The sequence below is a fragment of the Petromyzon marinus genome, chromosome 60, assembly GCF_048934315.1.
Source record: "Petromyzon marinus isolate PM22_M1 ecotype Great Lakes invasive population chromosome 60, UKy_Petmar_22M1.pri1.0, whole genome shotgun sequence".
NCBI classification, from domain to species: domain Eukaryota; kingdom Metazoa; phylum Chordata; class Hyperoartia; order Petromyzontiformes; family Petromyzontidae; genus Petromyzon; species Petromyzon marinus.
The window spans coordinates 8,777,927-8,798,865 of NC_133726.1; the positions used below are offsets into that span (position 1 = coordinate 8,777,927).

General features: G+C 48.8%; 1 protein-coding gene across 1 annotated transcript in view; it reads right to left on the minus strand.

Annotated features, from left to right (window-relative positions):
* Window positions 1–200: 200 nt before the first annotated feature.
* LOC116955608 (NACHT, LRR and PYD domains-containing protein 3-like) overlaps window positions 201–20,939 on the minus strand; it is a 60,118-nt gene continuing 39,379 nt past the window's right edge. Inside the window, exons 13-19 of the mRNA XM_076053347.1 lie at window positions 18,118–18,204; window positions 16,789–16,872; window positions 16,109–16,210; window positions 15,034–15,117; window positions 13,953–14,039; window positions 10,728–10,811; window positions 201–3,091 (exon numbers count right to left, since the gene is read on the minus strand). Of these exons, the coding sequence (XP_075909462.1) occupies window positions 3,004–3,091; window positions 10,728–10,811; window positions 13,953–14,039; window positions 15,034–15,117; window positions 16,109–16,210; window positions 16,789–16,872; window positions 18,118–18,204 (616 nt within the window). The 3' untranslated portion in view covers window positions 201–3,003. The remainder of the gene's footprint in view (window positions 3,092–10,727; window positions 10,812–13,952; window positions 14,040–15,033; window positions 15,118–16,108; window positions 16,211–16,788; window positions 16,873–18,117; window positions 18,205–20,939) is intronic.

The window sequence follows — 20,939 nt, forward strand, 5'->3', positions numbered from 1 at the left end:
ACGATTATTTACTATTAAAATTAAGTCAAAGATACGAATAGGCCCAGGATTGGCGGAACCTGGACCGGTTGTTTTTAAATAAATTTTGAATTGTCACGCGAGACGAGTCTGTGTAGAATATTTCAGGTTTTTAGGCTTCGTAGATCCGAAGATATTAAGTGTCAAAGATTCCAAAGAATATAAATAGACAACACGGCAAGTGCAATAATAAAAGTGTGTAATAATAATAAAAGTGTGTAATAATAATAAAAGTGTGTAATAATTATAAAAGTGTAATAATAATAAAAGTGTGTAATAATAATAAAAGTGTGCAATAATAATAAAAGTGTGTAATAATAATAAAAGTGTGTAATAATAATAAGTCTGTAAAAAGCCCTCGGTGCAGCCATGCAATTGTTTGATTCACGTCACTTGGCAAGACTTCTTCAGAGGGCGCTCGAGAGGGCCACCCGCTAAGACGGCCACCTGCTGAGAGGGCCACCCGCTAAGAGGGCCACCTGCTAAGACGGCCACCTGCTGAGAGGGCCACCCGCTAAGACGGCCACCTTCTAAGAGGGCCACCCGCTAAGAGGGCCGCCTGCTGAGAGGGCCACCCGCTAAGACGGCCACCTGCTAAGACGGCCACCTGCTAAGAGGGCCACCCGCTAAGACGGCCACCTGCTAAGACGGCCACCCGCTAAGAGGGCCACCCGCTAAGACGGCCACCCGCTAAGAGGGCCACCTTCTAAGAGGGCCACCTGCTCTAGAGGTCACGCTGGCCAAACATCTTGAGAAGAGGTGAGAGTACCCACACTTTACCCCAGCGCGTGTGACCTAACGGTCGTTTAAATGTGGTTCACACATTTGTACTGCTTGGGTGGACGGGGCAGTGGGTTGGGAATGAATAAACTTTCCCCCCACATTGTTTCAACTGCTGCCCTGGGAGGTAAAATCGAGCCAGTGACCTCTAGACTGCAAGTCCCGTTACATGCCAACAATTACATACCACTGTGACAGGCAGAATGTCCAAAATGTAAAATGTGGATATATCCACATATCCAGATTTTTAAATGAATTTAATGGTATTCCAACCGACGATTCGTAGGATCTCAAAGCATCTCGTTTCATTTAAATTGATGACTCTGAGCTTTGCCAAGTGATGTCAAGAGATTATCCTGAGATGGCTGCAACAAAAAATCTTCACTAAAATACTGATCCAAAACTCAAAAATGTTTTGTTTTTATCATAATCATGTTTTTGTATGGTAGGTTAAAAAATGTGTTGACATTGAAACCACACACGTGTAAAAATAATCCCAAAAACACATTAAAAAAGCACCAACAATAAAAAAAAAGTCAATTTGAATACATAATTATTATATATACACACCGGATACATCAAATTTCACAGTTTCGATTACACAATCATTGACGCGTGGGCTAAATCCTTGTTCTGCAATCACATTCCTCAATTGCTCTGCGGTGAAACAAGCAACTCGTTCCCAATGAGAAGGCGACTGAGCCGTTGGCGGAAATAGCCCCGAATGTCGGATGGGGCTGCATGACCTGATTAGTAGAATAATGGAACCGATCATTAATTGCTAATCAATCACTTAAATAATAAGATACCCGCTCTACCCTTGATCCTAGGACATGTCCAGATCTTAGCAACATTACAGGGACTCCACTACCTAGGAACGAGTTAGGTACCAGAGGTCTGTTCATAATTTGATTTGTTCGTAAATCCAACTTTATTCCTGTCGATTCCAAACATGTTGTACGACATGTACAATAAACACAGGGAATGGCTTTAAAAGTTGTATAATCTCCTGTAGATGTAGATGCCACTGGTTCTTCACGTTCTGCAGATGTAGAGGCCACCACCACCATCTATTGCACGGCGGTTAAACTTACGACTCTCGGTCCGAACAGGCAACTGGACAAACGGACCAGGTTTGTTCGTATCTCTGAAAGTTCATAAGTCGAGTGTTCGTAAGTAGATGAGTCCCTGTGTAGTGACATAGAGTCGGTCACATAGCAACATAGCGCTGGCTGCTGGCAGGGAAGGGAATCTGCAGCTTACAGCAGCCCTGACCGAGAGCAGGCCACGTGGTAGACCAGAGGAGGACCTAGGGGAAAGGTTACGGAAGGGGCCCATCGAGAACCCGCGGAACCCGCGGGTAGGTTCCGGAAGGGGGCGTGGCCGGGGGCGGAGCCAGGCCACGTTGGCAGTATAAGAGGGGCCCCGGGAGGGGACCTCGGGGCTGTCGTGTGGAGCGGGATCCCCATCGTGCTGCCGGAGTCTTCAGCGTCGGCGCCGTCTTCACCATCTCGGCGTCGCCAGTCAAGCAGTCTGCCAGCTGTCCTGACTGGGAGCAGTCGCTAAGTGTTACTGTCAGGCCGTGTTAATAAACAGAGTGCCTCCTACTCTTAGTGTCTCCGAATCAGTCCCTACACATGTATTGTGTCCGTCAATAGAAGTCTTTACATCACTTTCATCATAATTTATTTTTGGTTTTAGCCACCTAATGATTTGGCCAATTGTTTTTGTCGTATAACCCTCCACCACCCGACACAGTCAATGAAATAAAATTGTCACATTGACAACTCTTTAACGAGACTATTATTTAAGCTCGCCGTTAAGTTGAAGGGAAGCAGAGCGAGATGAGAGTGGAGCACATGGTGAGGTGAAATGAGAAGAGGTAGGAGAGTGCATGAAGAGGAGCAGAGTGAGATGAGAGGACAGAGGGGGAAGGTAGGCAAGGGGTGCCGAGTCCATGGATCTTGAAGACGCTGAGAGCGAATCTGTAGTTCATCCATGGCTGTTGTTGTTGTTTGTCCTGTGGAGGGATCTGAGAATTGGAGCGGTGTGAGGGATGGTGGTCTCATACGTGCAGGTGAGGGGTGTCTTGCGGTGCCAAAACTAGTGTGCATTTTAAAAGAGAACATCGTTCAGCGCAGCAGGCTGAGACCAACAGGAGGAGTCTCTGGCATACAAACCACCGCTCAAGTGGCTCCTTGTGTTTCACACGATGACCTGCAGCCCCGGTCGCAGCTCGCCAAGGGAGTCCACTTCGCTCGTCGTCGCGTCGGTGAACGAATTGACACTCACTCTGCGGGACACGGGGACGGCGTCCGTATTTAAATAATCGGCAGAAAGATGGGACAAAAACGAGACCAAAGCACGCTTAAACGTGCGGCCGTGCTCCTTGAGCGTGAGGTGAACAAAAACTGCACGGCGCAGCGTAACACAGCCGACCGTCACACATCCGCCCTGACCAATTAACCGCTCACACCGACTGCAGTGTTTCTGCACGGTGGTATAATTGTTATTTTTCTATAGATATTCACAAAACCCACATTTTCACACGCAGGGATGTGTTCTTAATATTGAGAACATTTTCTTCCTTCGAAAGTACAGTGAAGTATTTTCCCTTGTGTTTTTTTATACATTTGCTGGGACCCAAAACGTCAAGCAGCCAGCAACAAACAGCACCATTAAAGTTATAATAGATATGAGTTAACACGTTTATTTGAATTAAGCCAGGTTATAATTCCAAAGTCGAGTAAAGTGAGGAAAGAAGCACGATGGAGTGGGTGAGTAGGTGAGTGGGTGAGTAGGTGAGTGGGTGAGTAGGTGAGTGGGTGAGTGGGTGAGTAGGTGAGTAGGTGTGTGGGTGAGTAGGTAAGTGGGTGAGTAGGTGAGTGGATGAGTAGGTGAGTGGATGAGTGGGTGAGTAGATGAGTGGGTGAGTAGGTGAGTGGATGAGTGGGTGAGTGGGTGAGTGGATGAGTAGGTGAGTAGGTGATTGGGTGAGTGGGTGAGTGGATAAGTGGATGAGTAGGTGAGTGGATGAGTGGATGAGTGGGTGAGTGGGTGAGTGGATGAGTGGGTGAGTGGATGAGTAGATGAGTAGGTGAGCGGATGAGTAGGTGAGTGGGTGAGTGGATGAGTGGGTGAGTGGATGAGTAGGTGAGTGGGTGAGTGGATGAGTGGATGAGTGGATGAATCGGTGAGTAGGTGAGTGGATGAGTAGGTGAGTGGGTGAGTGGATGAGTAGATGAGTGGGTGAGTAGATGAGTGGGTGAGTGGATGAGTGGGTGAGTAGATGAGTGGGTGAGTGGATGAGTGGGTGAGTAGATGAGTGGATGAGTGGATGAGTAGATGAGTGGGTGAGTGGATGAGTGGGTGAGTGGGTGAGTAGATGAGTGGGTCAGTGGGTGAGTGGATGAGTAGGTGAGTAGACGAGTGGATGAGTGGGTGAGTGGATGAGTGGGTGAGTGAATGAGTAGGTGAGTAGATGAGTGGGTGAGTGGATGAGTAGGTGAGTGGATGAGTAGATGAGTGGATGAGTGGGTGAGTGGATGAGTGGATGAGTAGGTGAGTAGATGAGTGCATGAGTGGGTGAGTGGATGAGTGGGTGAGTGGTTGAGTAGATGAGTGGATGAGTGGGTGAGTGGATGAGTGGATGAGAGGGTGAGTGGATGAGTAGGTGAGTGGATGAGTGGGTGAGTGGATGAGTGGATGAGTGGGTGAGTGGGTGAGTGGATGAGTGGGTGAGTGGGTGAGTGGATGAGTGGATGAGTAGGTGAGTGGGTGAGTGGATGAGTGGATGAGTGGGCGAGTGGATGAGTAGGTGAGTGGATGAGTGGGTGAGTGGATGAGTGGATTAGTGGATGAGTGGGTGAGTGGATGAGTGGGTGAGTAGATGAGTGGATGAGTGGGTGAGTGGATGAGTAGGTGAGTGGGTGAATGGATGAGTAGATGAGTAGGTGAGTGGATGAGTAGGTGAGTGGGTGAGTGGATGAGTGGATGAGTAGGTGAGTGGGTGAGTGTATGAGTGGATGAGTAGGTGAGTAGATGAGTGGATGAGTAGGTGAGTGGGTGAGTGGATGAGTAGGTGAGTGGATGAGTAGATGAGTGGATGAGTGGGTGAGTGGATGAGTGGGTGAGTAGATGAGTGGGTGAGTGGATGAGTGGGTGAGTAGATGAGTGGATGAGTGGGTGAGTGGATGAGTAGATGAGTGGGTTAGTGGATGAGTGGGTGAGTGGGTGAGTAGATGAGTGGGTGAGTGGATGAGTAGGTGAGTGGGTGAGTGTATGAGTGGATGAGTAGGTGAGTAGATGAGTGGATGAGTAGGTGAGTGGGTGAGTGGATGAGTAGGTGAGTGGATGAGTAGATGAGTGGATGAGTGGGTGAGTGGATGAGTGGGTGAGTAGATGAGTGGGTGAGTGGATGAGTGGGTGAGTAGATGAGTGGATGAGTGGGTGAGTGGATGAGTAGATGAGTGGGTTAGTGGATGAGTGGGTGAGTGGGTGAGTAGATGAGTGGGTGAGTGGGTGAGTGGATGAGTAGGTGAGTAGATGAGTGGATGAGTGGGTGAGTGGATGAGTGGGTGAGTGGATGAGTAGGTGAGTAGATGAGTGGGTGAGTGGATGAGTAGGTGAGTGGATAAGTAGATGAGTGGATGAGTGGGTGAGTGGATGAGTGGATGAGTAGGTGAGTAGATGAGTGCATGAGTGGGTGAGTGGATGAGTGGATGAGTGGGTGAGTGGGTGAGTGGATGAGTGGGTGAGTGGGTGAGTGGTTGAGTGGGTGAGTGGATGAGTAGGTGAGTGGATGAGTGGGTGAGTGGATGAGTGGGTGAGTGGATGAGTGGGTGAGTGGATGAGTAGGTGAGTGGATGAGTGGGTGAGTGGATGAGTGGGTGAGTGGATGAGTGGGTGAGTGGGTGAGTGGATGAGTGGATGAGTAGGTGAGTGGGTGAGTGGATGAGTGGGTGAGTGGATGAGTGGGTGAGTGGGTGAGTGGATGAGTGGGCGAGTGGATGAGTAGGTGAGTGGATGATTGGGTGAGTGGATGAGTGGGTGAGTGGATGAGTGGGTGAGTAGGTGAGTGGATGAGTAGGTGAGTGGATGAATGGGTGAGTGGATGAGTAGGTGAGTGGATGAGTAGGTGAGTGGGTGAGTGGATGAGTGGGTGAGTAGGTGAGTGGATGAGTGGATGAATGGATGAGTAGGTGAGTGGATGAGTAGGTGAGTGGATGAGTGGATGAGTAGGTGAGTAGATGAGTGGATGAGTAGGTGAGTGGGTGAGTGGATGAGTGGATGAGTGGGTGAGTGGATAAGTAGGTGAGTAGGTGAGTGGATGAGTAGGTGAGTGGGTGAGTGGATGAGTGGATGAGTGGTTGAGTAGATGAGTGGGTGAGTGGATGGGTGGGTGAGTAGATGAGTGGGTGAGTGGATGAGTGGGTGAGTAGATGAGTGGATGAGTGGGTGAGTGGATGAGTAGATGAGTGGGTGAGTGGATGAGTGGGTGAGTGGGTGAGTGGATAAGTGGGTAAGTGGATGAGTGGGTGAGTAGGTGAGTGGATGAGTGGGTGAGTGGATGAGTGGATGAGTGGGTGAGTGGGGTGAGTAGATGAATGGGTGAGTGGATGAGTGGGTGAGTGGATGAGTGGGTGAGTGGGTGAGTGAGTGAGTGAGTGGATGAGTGGGTGAGTAGATGAGTGGGTGAGTGGATGAGTAGGTGAGTGGATGAGTGGATGATTAGGTGAGTGGATGAGTGGGTGAGTGGATGAGCAGGTGGGTGAGTGAGCAGGTGAGTGGATACGTAGGTGAGTGAGTGAATTGTTGTGACCGGCAAAACAACCCCCTACCTCCTCGCGGTGCCGGACGGGCAACTCTGTCGTGGACAGTGCTGTGGGGGGAGTTCCAATTTTGATTGGCTCCTCCCGTCATGGCATATGTGTCCACCACAGGGGCTAAACGGGGGCTCTGGACGGGTGCGAGGGGCTGGTAACCCCTCCACCTTCAATTAATTACCACAAAACCACGAATTAAAGTGAAATATGTAACAACTAAGCTTGTGCCGGAGGCCCCGGGGGGCCAGGCGTCTATGACGTCTCCTGACCAAACCCCAATTGGCGGAGCCAGGAGATTGAATACCTACCCTCGGGGCTACTCCAGAAACAACGAAAAGCCACTACGGGTGGCCACGTGGAATGTTCGAACGCTCACTGCAGAGGAGAGGCTGCCACTCCTCTGTCGGGAGCTGGACCGGTACCGCCTGGATCTATGCGGCATTCAGGAGGTCCGGTGGACCGGCTCTGGCTCCTGCCACCATGAGGGGTGGACAGTCCTCTACTCGGGGCAGCAGACTGCCAAACAACGGGGTGTGGGTCTTCTTTTGAACAAAAGAATGAAGGGGGCGTGGGAGCGTGGCGGTGAGGTGTGGGAAGCTGTAAGCCCCAGGCTACTTTGGGCTCGCCTTCCCATCAACCGGAGGCGAGGAATGGTGGTCGTGGTTACTTATGCCCCCACCGAAGATGAACATCCGTGGAGGGATGCAGGCAAAGCCGATGAGTCAGATGCCTTCTATGACCTCCTGTCACAGGTGCTGGCTAAAGTGGCCCCTCGGGATAGAGTCATCATGTTGGGTGACTTCAATGCCCGAGTTGGTCATGATACTGGCACCTGGTCTGGAGTGATTGGAGGGCATGGGCCAGATCAGCTCAATAACAACGGTAGGAGGCTGCTAGATTTTTGTGCAGCCCATGGGCTTGTAATTACCAACACGCTGTTCCGGCATCGGCGCATCCACACAACATCATGGATGCATGCCGGGTCCAAGCAAGAACATCTGCTGGACTACATAGTGACGGACCAGCGAATGCGAGCCCATGTCCTTGACACCAGGACCTACCGTGGAGCTGATCTGCCCTCTGACCATCGACTAGTCATCTGTAAGATGCGCCTGCCATTCTTCCACTCCGGTGGTGGGTGTACACCCAGGACCCCATTCCAACCTAAAGTGGCCTGGTCTCAGTTATCTGATGAAAGTTGCAAGCGAGAATTTCATCATCGCTTGCAGCTGGGATTGGCATCGTCCCCGACTCCTCCTGATGTCGAGGGTAAATGGGCGAGGTTTAGGACTGTGACTCATGCAGCTGCAATGGCTGCTTTGGGTACGCGGTCCAGACCTCCCCAGACACCCTGGATGACAGAGGAGTTGTTCAGGATGGTTGAGAAAAAGCGACAGGCCCACTGTCATCGGCTACAGAATCCCACGTCAGAGAATGAGGAGGCTTACCGCAGCCTTCGCTCGGAGGTTCGGAGAGCCGTGAGGCGCTGCAAGGATGGGTGGTGGTCGCGGGTTGCTGAGGAGATGGAGTCTGCCTCAGTGGCCCGTGATCACAAATCGCTATTTAACTCCATCAAAAAAGTAACCTGCAGCGCCACACCTATTACCATCATTAGGGGAAAAAACGGTGATCCAATTTCCGACCCCCAGGAACAGGTTCGCAGATTTGCTGAGCATTTCTGTGAGGTCCTGGGGGAGGGAAAATCCCACAGCCAGGAAAACATCGTGGCACAAAGTGAGGATGACCCTGCTGAGGCTGCGGTGCCTCAAATATTGGATGAAGTCACCCCCTGTGAGTGGCTGGCTGAGGTGCCATCTGCTGAGGAAGTATTGACGGCGATCCGGAGTCTGAGACCAGGAAAGGCAGCGGGCAGAGATGATCTCCCAAGCGAAATGCTGAGGGAGGGTGGCGTTTGTGCACAGACTGCCCTATATGACATCATAACAACAATCTGGACCACTGGACGGGTTCCGCAGGATTGGAAGGATGCCCTGGTGGTCCCCCTTTTTAAGAAGGGAGACCGCACAGACTGTAACAACTACAGGGGCATCTCACTCCTCAGTGTGCCAGGAAAGGTCCTGGCAAGGATTATTCAGCATCGCCTTGCCAGGCACGCTGAGGAGAGGCTTGCGGAGCCCCAATGCGGTTTCAGGAAAGGGCGGTCCTGCACAGATGCCATATTTTCTGTCCGTCTGCTACAGCAGAGGTGTAGGGAATTCCAACAAGACCTACATCTCTGCTTTATTGACCTGGTCAAGGCCTATGATACCATCAGTAGGCCTGGGCTCTGGGTCGTTCTTCGTGCTTTTGGAGTACCTGACCCTCTGCTCACGATCATTAAGGACCTTCATGATGGTGAGCGGGCCCGGGTAAAACTACGTGGCCGGGAGTCAGAGCCATTCCCTGTACACCTTGGGGTGCGACAGGGATGTCCTCTGGCTCCCACATTATTTAACATCTATTTTGACCACGTAGTTCGTGAAGCCTTCAATAGCTGTACCGGGGGAATCTCCATATGGTACAGATATAATGGGAGGCTAATCGATGCCCGGGTGCGGTCAAGGGATGGCTCCCTATTGCTCAACCACGTTATGTATGCTGATGACTTGGTAATAGCTGCTCAGTCAGAGGAGGAGTTGGAGACGCTGCTGCTGAGACTGGAGCGTGCCACTAAGAGGTGGGGCCTTACCATCAGCCCCACCAAAACTAAGCACCTGCCTGGGTATTTTGTACCATCGGACACTCCACCCCCACAACTCCCAATCGGTGATGGGGCAGTTGTGGAGAGAGTGGAGAGTTTCCCATACCTGGGCAGTGTGCTTATGACTGGCTCCAGTTTAACAGCAGAGGTCTCACTCCGAATCAGTCGAGCGGCAATATCTTTTCATCGGTTGCGTAACGCTGTGTGGAAGCTACCTGGTCTGTCGCTCCGCACTAAGCTTCAGGTCTTCTCGGCCACGGTCATTCCCTCCCTTCTCTACGCTTGCGAAACGTGGACCCCCCTAATGGAACATCTTCGCCGGTTAGAAACATTTAGGCTGACCTGCCTACGATCCATCCTGGGTTTAACCAGACTGGATTGTGTGAGGAGCTCACAAATCCTTGAAAGATCTGGGCAGGGTCCCATCGGTGAGCTCCTCCGGCAGGCAAGGCTGCGATGGCTGGGTCATGTAGCCCGCATGCCCAGCCACCGCATGCCGAAACAGCTTTTGTTTGGCCGGATTGAGGGGGCTAAGCGGGCGCGGCACGGGCTAGAGAAGAGATGGAGTGATGTGGTACAGGAGGACGTGGAGCTGAGTGGACTTGCCGATGACTGGTACCAGCGGTGTCAAGATCGGCCTCTGTGGAGGAGGCTCGTGAAGGATGCTACTGGGCAGTTGGAGGCAGTCGCCCTCCAACAACAACGGAGGGCGGAGGAGCGACGCTCACAACAGCGAGCGGAGCGCCGGGTGGCTAAAGCACAGCAGGTTGGCACAGTAGGGGGCACAGGTGGTGCATCAGCCAGTCATCTCAGTCAGTCGACCCGTGGCACCTGGGTCTGCCCCGTGACCTCCTGCCAGCGGGCGTTCGACACTTCACGTGGCCTCAGGGTGCACATAGCCTGGCACAAGCGTCGTGGTGACGTCACCGCCACTTAGTGGCGAATGGCGGTTGTTGTTGTTGTTGTTGTGACCAGCAGTGTGGTGGACGAAACGAAACGGGTGGAGGAATCGATGAGTGAAGCTCGCGGTAACGGTAACCATGGCAGCGAAAGAAGAAGAATAAGGAATAATGACCACTGGTGAGCACTGGAGCGAATCGGCGAGTGCTGGGTCAATGGCCAACCAGACTTTTCTCTGTGTTGAATTCTATCAAGCACAAGTGATGTAGGAATTGGGTGCTCCACCTGATATAGGACAGCAGCTATTCCAACTTTGGTTATTCACAAGAGGGTATGCCATGTGTGCCAACGTGACTAAATTTTCTAAGTAAAAAAATATATATAATCATAAATTACCCAAATTGGTTTAAAAAAACACATAGCCTTTGTGGCGTGATAAGAATTGCACAAATGCCTAATTATTATTAAAACCTCTACAAGAGCAGCCTTTCCACAGTACTTACCCAAGCAGCTTCAAGCGCGGCGAGCCCATAACAATTTTACGGAGAGCAGGAACCACCTCGTCCGTCAGCGAACAGTTCCTAATGCTAAAGAGAACAAGAAAACCATGTCCATGGAACTGGTACAATATCACATAGTCCAGTATCGGTGAAACGTTATCAAAATAGTCAAAGTGACATCCTGCTCAGTGAGCATTGAGGTATTTGATGCTCATCCGTCTACAGCCCCAGTGATGGCAATTCCAAATTCCTAGAGTCGGGACGGGTTTTTTGCAGGTACGAGTCTATATATTTTGTAGCCGGGCGGTGACTATGCGCGTCTGTAATGTTAAACCAAAAATATATTAAAAAGATGAACGTTCTGTGTTACTGGTGAAGCATCTGGCCAACCAGGCACCCTCGCAAATTGCGCGTGGGTCTCGAGCCAATCGGAAAGTTGGGAAGTGACAGACAAAGATAAATCCAATCACAACGCTTGGGGTTGACAGACAAATCCGTGAGTTCTAGATTTGAAGCTTTCGTGACTGCAAGGATTCATAGTCTTTGGTTTTTTCGGTAAAGTGACGTAGGTAAAATAAAATAAATGAAAGCAACTAAATTAAATCACGACGTTTCGGATGCAACACAAGCTTCCGTCTTCAGGTGGAACAGTCACAGCAGAATAGCTGTATCAAGTGAAGAGCTCTGAGACACCCGAGATTATATACAGGTTAGGGGGGGGAGGAGCCAGGAAGGGACGTGGGTGGGGAGGGGGAGGGGCTAAGTAAAGCCGCCTTTTGTTATGCTGCAGGGGGTTCGGGGGGAGCGGTGGTGTTTACAAATTGAGTTGTACCTGTGGTGACTGCTATATCGGGGAGGCGAAACGACATATTTCTGACCGAATTCGCGAGCACAAATCAGATTCGAAACACGGCAGAACAAATTCTTCGGCCGTGGCTGATCATTGTTTCAACACAGCGGGTTCTCATGACATTGTTTTCTCCGATACCAAAGTACCTTGCAAACCTCCCGGTTATTACCAGAGATTTGTCCATGAAGCCATCCAGATATGCAAACATAGACACAACTTCAACCGAGAGGATGGTTTTAAATCGAGCAACCATTGGAAAGATGTCATCAACCAAGTCAAACTTTAGCTGCCTTATAATTGTACAGCCATTGCCATTTCTGCCAGTGGGTTGTACTCGCTTGCTTTCAGCGCGCCATCGCTCCCCCCGAACCCCCTGCAGCATAACAAAAGGCGGCTTAACTTAGCCCCTCCCCTTCCCCACCCACGTCACTTCCTGGCTCCTCCCCCCTTAACTTAGCCCTCCCCACCCACGTCTCTTCCTGGCTCCTCCCCCCCCTTAACTCAGCCCTCCCCCCCACCCACGTCCCTTCCTGGCTCCTCCCCCCCCTTAACTTAGCCCTCCCCCCCACCCACGTCCCTTCCTGGCTCCTCCCCCCCCCTGAACTTAGCCCCTCCCCACCCACGTCCCTTCCTGGCTCCTCCCCCCCCTTAACTTAGCCCTCCCCCCCACCCACGTCCCTTCCTGGCTCCTCCCCCCCCCTAACCTGTATATAATCTCGGGTGTCTCAGAGCTCTTCACTTGATACAGCTATTTTGCTGTGACTGTTCCACCTGAAGACGGAAGCTTGTGTTGCCTCCGAAACGTCGTGATTTAATTTAGTTGTTTTCATTTATTTTATTTTACCTACGTGACTTTACTGAAAAAAAACAAAGAGTATAAATCCATGAGTCTTTTGTGTGTATACCGTTTATATTGATAGTATTTTTTTCACAAGGCACTTGGCCCCACCTCATCCCATTACTTTTTTTCGTGATTTCTCGTTTTTTTTTCTCTCCCCCCCCCCCCCCCTCCCAAAAATCCAAGGCGTTCGTTTCTCAATCCACTTGTCCTGGTGAGGGTCTCTAGCACTACTACACTACAACACTATACACTACTATGCACTACACTCATACACTATGTACTACTACACACTGCTATACACTACACTCACTGGCGGAGCCAGTGGGAGAGGTTGGGGTGGCACGTGCCCCCCCAATGATCCAATCGAAATCCCTAATTTCGATCGGATCATTGGGGGTTATTAGTAATAAATCGGCATTTTGCGACCCCCACTGCCACTGTGTAGCATATTATTACGTGCCAAGGACTCTATGAGATGATAGGACAATAGTCTGAGTCCATAATTGGCAATAAGTAACAGCAAAGCAGTTAAAAGTGACTCAGAATTGTGCGCGGTTGCGTATACAGGACACGACTTTCCTGAAGGTATCAACACCTTCAATGAGTGCGATGCCGATCACACAACGTGGTTCCAATTCGACCCTCGATCGATGGCAGCGCCATCGCCACACACGCATCGAATAAAAAGCAAGGGACAAGTCCTTACTAACAACTCTTTACTTACTAACAACTCCTTACTTACTAACAAGTCCTTACTAACAACTCCTTACTTACTAACAACTCCTTACTTACTAACAAGTCCTTACTTACTAACAAGTCCTTACTTACTAACAAGTCCTTACTTACTAACATGTCCTTACTAACAAGTCCTTACTTACTAACTCCTTACTTACTAACAACTCCTTACTTACTAACAACTCCTTACTTACTAACAACTCCTCACTTACTAACAATTTATTTACTTTTTAACAAGTACTTACTAACAACTCCTTTCTTACTAACAACTCCTTACTTACTAACAATTTATTTACTTATTAACAACTCCTTACTTACTAACAACTCTTTACTTACTAACAACTCCTTACATACTAACAAGTCCTTACTTACTAACAACTCCTTACTTACTAACAACTCCTCTATCATTTTTCATTGCTGGAGGGGTTGCCCCCCCTACCTAAAAATCCTGGCTCCGCCATTGACTACATTACTACACTATTATACACTACACTACTATACACTACACTACTATACACTACACTACTATACAATACACTACAATAGACTACACTACTATACACTACACTACTATACAATACACTACTATACAATACACTACAATAGACTACACTACTATACACTACACTACTATACATTACGATACACAGACTCTAGCTCTTCCTGGGGAATTCCCAGGCGTTCCCAGGCCAGCTGAGCGACATCATCTCGCCAGCATGCCCTGGGCCGGCCCAGGCGTGAATATTTCAAAACATGACCCACGGCAACGCCGGAGGTTGAAGTGGTGTGCTCGTATACTTACGCCAACTCCTCCAGATGTTCATTTTCATTACCCATTGCTTTGGCCATCATATTCACACTTGTGTCTGCGATCCGGTTTTCGTTTAGCCTAGATCAAAAACAAAGACAAAGATCCCAAATATAGCCTTAATAGACTGTTGGGGCAAGTGCTGTTAGCGAGCAGCACCTATGAAGGCTGGCACGGCACACCAGGGGGTGGGTGGCCAGCACCACGCTCGACCGCCTTTGTCTCCCCAGTGGCGATGTTTACACACCGCACCAGCTGCTCATATTAGGCTGTGACGACCTAGGGGAGGCCCGGGACCGATTCAGATAATCGTCACTGGTGTTGGTGGCCATGAGCGAGAATCAAACCCAGGTCGCCGGGTTCGTAGCGCACCATGCTAACCGCTACACCACCGCTCCCCACATTAGATCACACAAACACTCCAGAGAATACAAAACTCTCAGTTTTTCCATACATTTTCCCCATGTACACGTGCACCCCTAAATCCATTGCTGGACGAGGGCCTCCCCATGCTGTGTTGCTCAGTGGGGTTATTTGACCATACTTCACCACGCTTCTCAGTGCAGGTTGGCAAAGGAGGGGATCACTGATGTGGAAGCTTAGTACAGGACAATATATTTTACTGCACTGACCATCGTGTATTCCCTAGAATCGCGATGACAACCTGTTAGAGGATGGTGGTCACCCTTTGCAAAGCTAATATCCAGGTTCAAAGCCTTCTTAGCTTCTGAGATCTGATGAGATTGGGCAGATTCCGGCTGACCACCTCATGTGTATCCAGACCCCGCTTGTGATTACGGTGGCTAGGGGATGTTAACTACCTCGCCTGGTATGTTCATTCTACAAAGTGCCTTCATCACAAGGGAGAAACACAAACAAATAGCAAAACATTTTTTTGCCCTTATTGAAACGGCTGTAAGCCGTATGGACCTGAAAACTCAATTTCCCCGTACAAAAATACAGGGTAAACCGTATGGGTTGACATGGTATGTGAATGTGACACATTTGAACGATCAGAATTCAGAAAATCGCAAGCCAACAGGTGGTGTGAGGCTGGTTCTCTCACAACTCTCACCGGAGCACCTTCAGTCTGCTGCAGGCAACGATGATATCACGAAGGGCAGACGCAGATTTTTCCGTCATACCGCATCCTTGCATGCTAAACAAAGGGGAACACAGACCAAACAAAAGTTATAACAATCGTTCACGAAACTTGTCATTCACCTTCAATCAAATTCAGAGACAATGTGAAAAGTATGCAAATTAGGACCGTGCATATGTAAGTTGAACTTCTTTCACAACCGTACGTAGCCAACTGTGCTAATCGGTCTACAAGCATATTGAGTGTTTACTTATATGTACAGCGGGGGTGAGGACACGGAATGAGACGTCTGTTTTTATTGGTTTGAGGAGCAGCTTAGTAATAATAGTACGAGTGCTATTGTTACCATGTTATCTCTTACGCAAGCTCAAACAACCGCAGCCTGGTCAATTTACCCGTCGATAAACTGAGAGTTCACTCTACGCTGGTGATGTAATAATAATTTCAACTTGTAACGTGCTGCACAGCAGTCGCTCACTCTCGAAGAGAGGGAACAACTCACAGGTGCGAGGAATCGCAGACAAGCGGGAAGGCAGCCACGCGATGAGAAGGCGTGCATTGCCCAAGCTCTGCAGTCCTCTATTTACCAAGGTGTTATCAGCTAATCAATGAGTGTCTACATGTGGGAGGAAGCTGGAGCACCTGGAGAACACCCACGTGTGCCCATACCCATGGAACATTTGGAGTCCACATTTTACCGTACCACATTCTCATGGCAAGCAAGGGTACAAGCACTTTGACACCCACGGGAAGGGAAGTTTCACAACATTTGCATGCGTGATCCACCAGCCCCTGCTGCCTCCACAGTGCTGAATCATAGGCACGCATAGCCATCGCGTGCCCCGAAATGTAACTGGTATTGGTCAAACATTCTGAAAAGTCTCCTGCAAATTTACCCATTTAGGATCGCACACAGCAGTAGCAGCAGCAACATCGCACCCATACCGCGAAAAACTTGGCAGGACGCTCTTGAGAAAGAGTCCTGAGACTCCGTTGGGTTTTTCATCAGTAAACAAAGTTGTAATCGTAACACAACAAAAAAACTCACTGCAACTTCTCCAGTTGAATTTGCTTCCCAGAATTCCTCTCGTCCAGTAGTGCTCGAGCAAGCTGTCTTGCGCCATTGTCCTCGATCGCATTCTCACCAAGCCTGCGGTACGCGGCACATAAGAGCACGGCACCATTCTGTGTCTCGGCATGTGCATGAAAAAAAACATGTTTTAGTCCATCACCCCTATTTGCCATTGGTTTTCACACCTGATGATGACTGCTTGTGTTGCAGTCGAAACGTCGTGAGAATTTTATTGTTTTATATTTTTATTATTTTTATTGTTTCCCTTCAACGTGACTTTACCGAAAGAACCAAGAATATGAATCACTGCAGTCGCGAAAGCTTGGGTCTCATCAGCAGGAACGGGCTCGTTACCTCTTTACCTTAACACACTCAATCCTCTTACAGATGGATATTAACCCACTTGCTGTCACTGCCATCAAACCCTGGCAAAGCCGTGAGGTGGTGACCTCGATGCCCACGTGTAGGGATGGAGTTTCACAAACGTGTGTGTGATGCACCAACCCCACTACCTCTGCAGTGCTGGATTGCGGCCCGGTGCAGCATTGCCACCAGCGCCCGTGCATTTGCATTGAAAAATATGAGTCGCGTGTACATAACATATCGATGAAGGTATACATAGAGAGAACGGTTATTTATTTATGTATTGAACTTACACAAGCTTCTTGAGGTTGGGGCAGCTCTTGACGATGTCTTGGAGATGTGAACCCGACTTCTGGGTGAGGGAGCAATTCCAAAGACTGAAAGCAGAGAGAGAGAAAACACGCTTGTACCGTTCAATCGCCGCGCAGCTCCTGCCATGTGTGTTCAGGATGCACCACCGCGTAGGAGTTCAGTTCCCGAAGATGTTCCCCCTTCTTCACTTCCTGAATAAGCTACCAGCACGCGGAGCGAAACGTCGGTTACCATGCTGAGCAATGTGCGGTCAAGTCCCGACTGAATGTTCACTCCACCCAGGCCAATCAGTTTGCACAATGCATAGTAGACTGTGGAGAATGGTAATATTGGGCAATATTGTAGGACTTGCTTCCACTGTTAACATTAGTCTCTGGCAAAGTGTCCTACCCAAGCCCACTTGCTTTTATCAATAGTCAATATGCCATAAGTAATGTTTTTATGGCTCTCATCATAATTACAAGCATTCACCCCTTTTCTGTGCTTTTGTGCACTTTTCAGATTTCGAACAATTTTCTTTGTACCACGGTGGCTAGGAGATGTTAACTACCTCACCTGGTATATAGGGGGTCGTGGGTTCAATCCATACCCGGACGATGCCTGTATATTTAGAGTTTGCATGTTTCTCCCCATGGTCGTGTGGATTTTTCTCCGGGTCCTATGGTTTTTCCCTCCACATTGAGAAACATGCGTTGAGAGTATTTGGCTGTGATAAATGGCCATGTGATGATAATCCACTCTGTTGCAGCTATAATTTGTGGCCCAGGTCGTTTATAAAAAAAAGAGCTATGTAGTTCAGTGGGCCTTACCTGGTAAGGTAACAAGAAATAGTATATAGTGGTAATGTCTATATCCGTGATGACATCACAACTATCCCTCTATTTAAGAATGAAATAGGATTTCTCCACAAATCTGGCTGTCGCCTGATGATGCTAGTTGTAATTACTGGCGAGACGTCGTACTCAGATTGTAAATGTTGTGAATTAGAAAAGAATTGGCATGTACTGTTTACGTGACAAACCTTACTAATTGTTTGTGTTGGGTGGTGGCGGGTTTAACGACACAGCTATATTTACACGATCGAATCCAAAAAAACCTGTATTATGGATAATATTGGTGGTGAAAGCCTACGTGTTAAGCATCATATATCCGTGTGTCTCTCAGGAGCTTAGGACGCACATATTTTTGATACACATTACACATGGAGATTAATTTTGAGTCATAAAAAAGGACAAATTAAAATATTATGCATCGCAGGCGTTCCAAGTATAGCAGAGGCAATGAGGTGGATACATGTGGCAGGAACTCACTGCAGAGTCTCCAGGTGTTTTCCACTCTCAACCAATCCCTTTGCCAGCAACATCATCCCAGCATCCTTGAGGCAGTTGTGGCTCAGCCTGCGGTGAGCAAATCGGGCAGGGGGTGTGAAACGTTGGCAACACTGCTGGCGGAGGGGCCTCCCTTCTGAGGAGGAAGTCTAGAGGAGGGGGACCTGTTTCAGAATATGCATTTATACTGGAGGAATCAGATGAGCTATACAGCTCTTTTTTTTACAGACGTCCAGTAGGGGCGTGTAAGAAAGTTACGCAACACCGTGTGGAATATATGCCTGCATGTTGAACTTCTTTCGCACTGTACGTAGCCAACCCGTCCTTCCCTCTACCCCTCTGCCGCAGTGGCTTGCACTCACCACGGCTGATCGGAAAGGCCTCCACTGAAGCGGAAGTCTAGAGGGGGGACTGTGTATAAAAGTGACAGGGAACAGTTCACAACCCTGTTCAGTATGTATGTTGAACTTCTTCCGCACTGTATGGAGCCAACCCGTCCTTCCCTCTACCCCTATTCGTTTAATCAAAAGAAAATAATAATTGGCCAACCCTGTGAATCGCCGACAATCGGGATGCGTATGACCTGTAACACCGGGCAGCGTGTGTGTTCATAGTCGGAAGCGTACCTTGTGTCAGAAAACGTGAACACGGAATATAATACAAGGACTCCTCGGCTTACAAATTGTAAGTCGATTTGTTCAACTTTACTCCTGTCGATTCCAAGGCGTTGTACAGCATGGACACTAAACACAGGGAATGGCTTTAAAAGTTGTATAATCTCTAGATGTAGATGCCACTGGTTCTTCATGTTCTGCAGATGTAGATGCCACTGGTTCATCACGTTCTGCAGATGTAGATGCCACTGGTTCATCACGTTCTGCAGATGTAGATGCCACTGGTTCTTCACGTTCTGCAGATGTAGATGCCACTGGTTCTTCACATTCTGCAGATGTAGATGCAACTGGTTCTTCACGTTCTGCAGATGTAGATGCCACTGGTTTTTCACGTTCTGCAGATGTAGATGCCACTGGTTCATCACGTTCTGCAGATGTAGATGCCACTGGTTCTTCACGTTCTGCAGATGTAGATGCCACTGGTTCTTCACATTCTGCAGATGTAGATGCAACTGGTTCTTCACGTTCTGCAGATGTAGATGCCACTGGTTTTTCACGTTCTGCAGATGTTGATTCCACTGGTTCATCACGTTCTGCAGATGTAGATGCCACTGGTTCTTCACGTTCTGCAGATGTAGATGCCACTGGTTCTTCATGTTCTGTAGATGTAGATGCCACTGGTTCTTCACATTCTGCAGATGTAGATGCAACTGGTTATTCACGTTCTGCAGATGTAGATGCCACTGGTTTTTCATGTTCTGTAGATGCCACTGGTTCTTCACGTTCTGCAGATGTAGATGCCACTGGTTCTTCACGTTCTGCAGATGTAGATGCCACTGATTCTTCACGTTCTGCAGATGTAGATGCAACTGGTTCTTCACGTTCTGCAGATGTAGATGCAACTGGTTCTTCACGTTGTGCAGATGTAGATGCCACTGGTTTTTCATGTTATGCAGATGTAGATGCCACTTGTTCTTCACGTTCTGCAGATGTAGATGCCACTGGTTCTTCACGTTCTGTAGATGTAGATGCCACTGGTTCTTCACGTTCTGCAGATGTAGATGTCACTGGTTCTTTACGTTCTACAGATGTAGATGCCACTGGTTCTTCACGTTCTGCAGATGTAGATGCCACTGATTCTTCACATTCTGCAGATGTAGATGCAACTGGTTCTTCACGTTGTGCAGATGTAGATGCCACTGGTTCTTCACGTTCTGTAGATGTAGATGCCACCACTACCGTCTATTGTGCAGCGATTGAACTTACGGCTCTCGGTCCGAACAGGCAACCTGGTTATGTGGACCAGGTTGGTTCCTATCTCTTAAAGTTTGTAAGTCGAAAGTTCGTAAGAAGAGACCCGGTATACGAAAAATAATTACGACGTTATTTGGTTGTCACAGAACTTTACTCTTTGGTTCTATTCGGTAAAGTCACGTAGGTAAAAAATAAAATAACAAAAATCACGATGTTTCGGCCACAACACAAATGGCCTTCATCAGGTGAAGGGACCGTGCTGTAATGAGGACAGCGTTGGAGTGAAAACAGCCAAGCCCAGGTCGCGTCCTTTAAGCTGTGTGGGAGGAAGCAAAACGCTTTGACAAAGGAATTAGCATAAAAATGAGCACGATGTACATAGGAGGTGCATGGGCCATGATGGACCAGGAGCGGGTGGGGACCATGACGGGGGGGGGGGAGTAGAGTGAGTGGAGTGAGTGAGTGAGTGGAGTGAGTGAGTGGAGTGAGTGGAGTGAGTGAGTGAGTGGAGTGAGTGGGGTGAGTGGAGTGAGTGAGTGGAGTGAGTTGAGTGAGTGAGTGGAGTGAGTGGGTGGAGTGAGTGAGTGAGTGGAGTGAGTGAGTGAGTGGAGTGAGTGAGTGGAGTGAGTGGGGTGAGTGGAGTGAGTGAGTAGAGTGAGTGGAGTGAGTGAGTGGAGTGAGTGGGTGGAGTGAGTGAGTGGAGTGAGTGAGTGAGTGGAGTGAGTGAGTGAGTGGAGTGAGTGGAGTGAGTGAGTGGAGAGAAATAAGCAGCTGTGAAAGTTTGGGATACCACTACTTGAAAAAAAATTACTGTACCATTGAAAATTAGTTTAATGTTTGGTTTGATTTAGAACATGTTTCCAATGATTGCTTAATTTGAAACCATCCTCTCGGTTGAAATTGTGTCTGTGTTTGTAAATCTGAATTGCCTCGTGG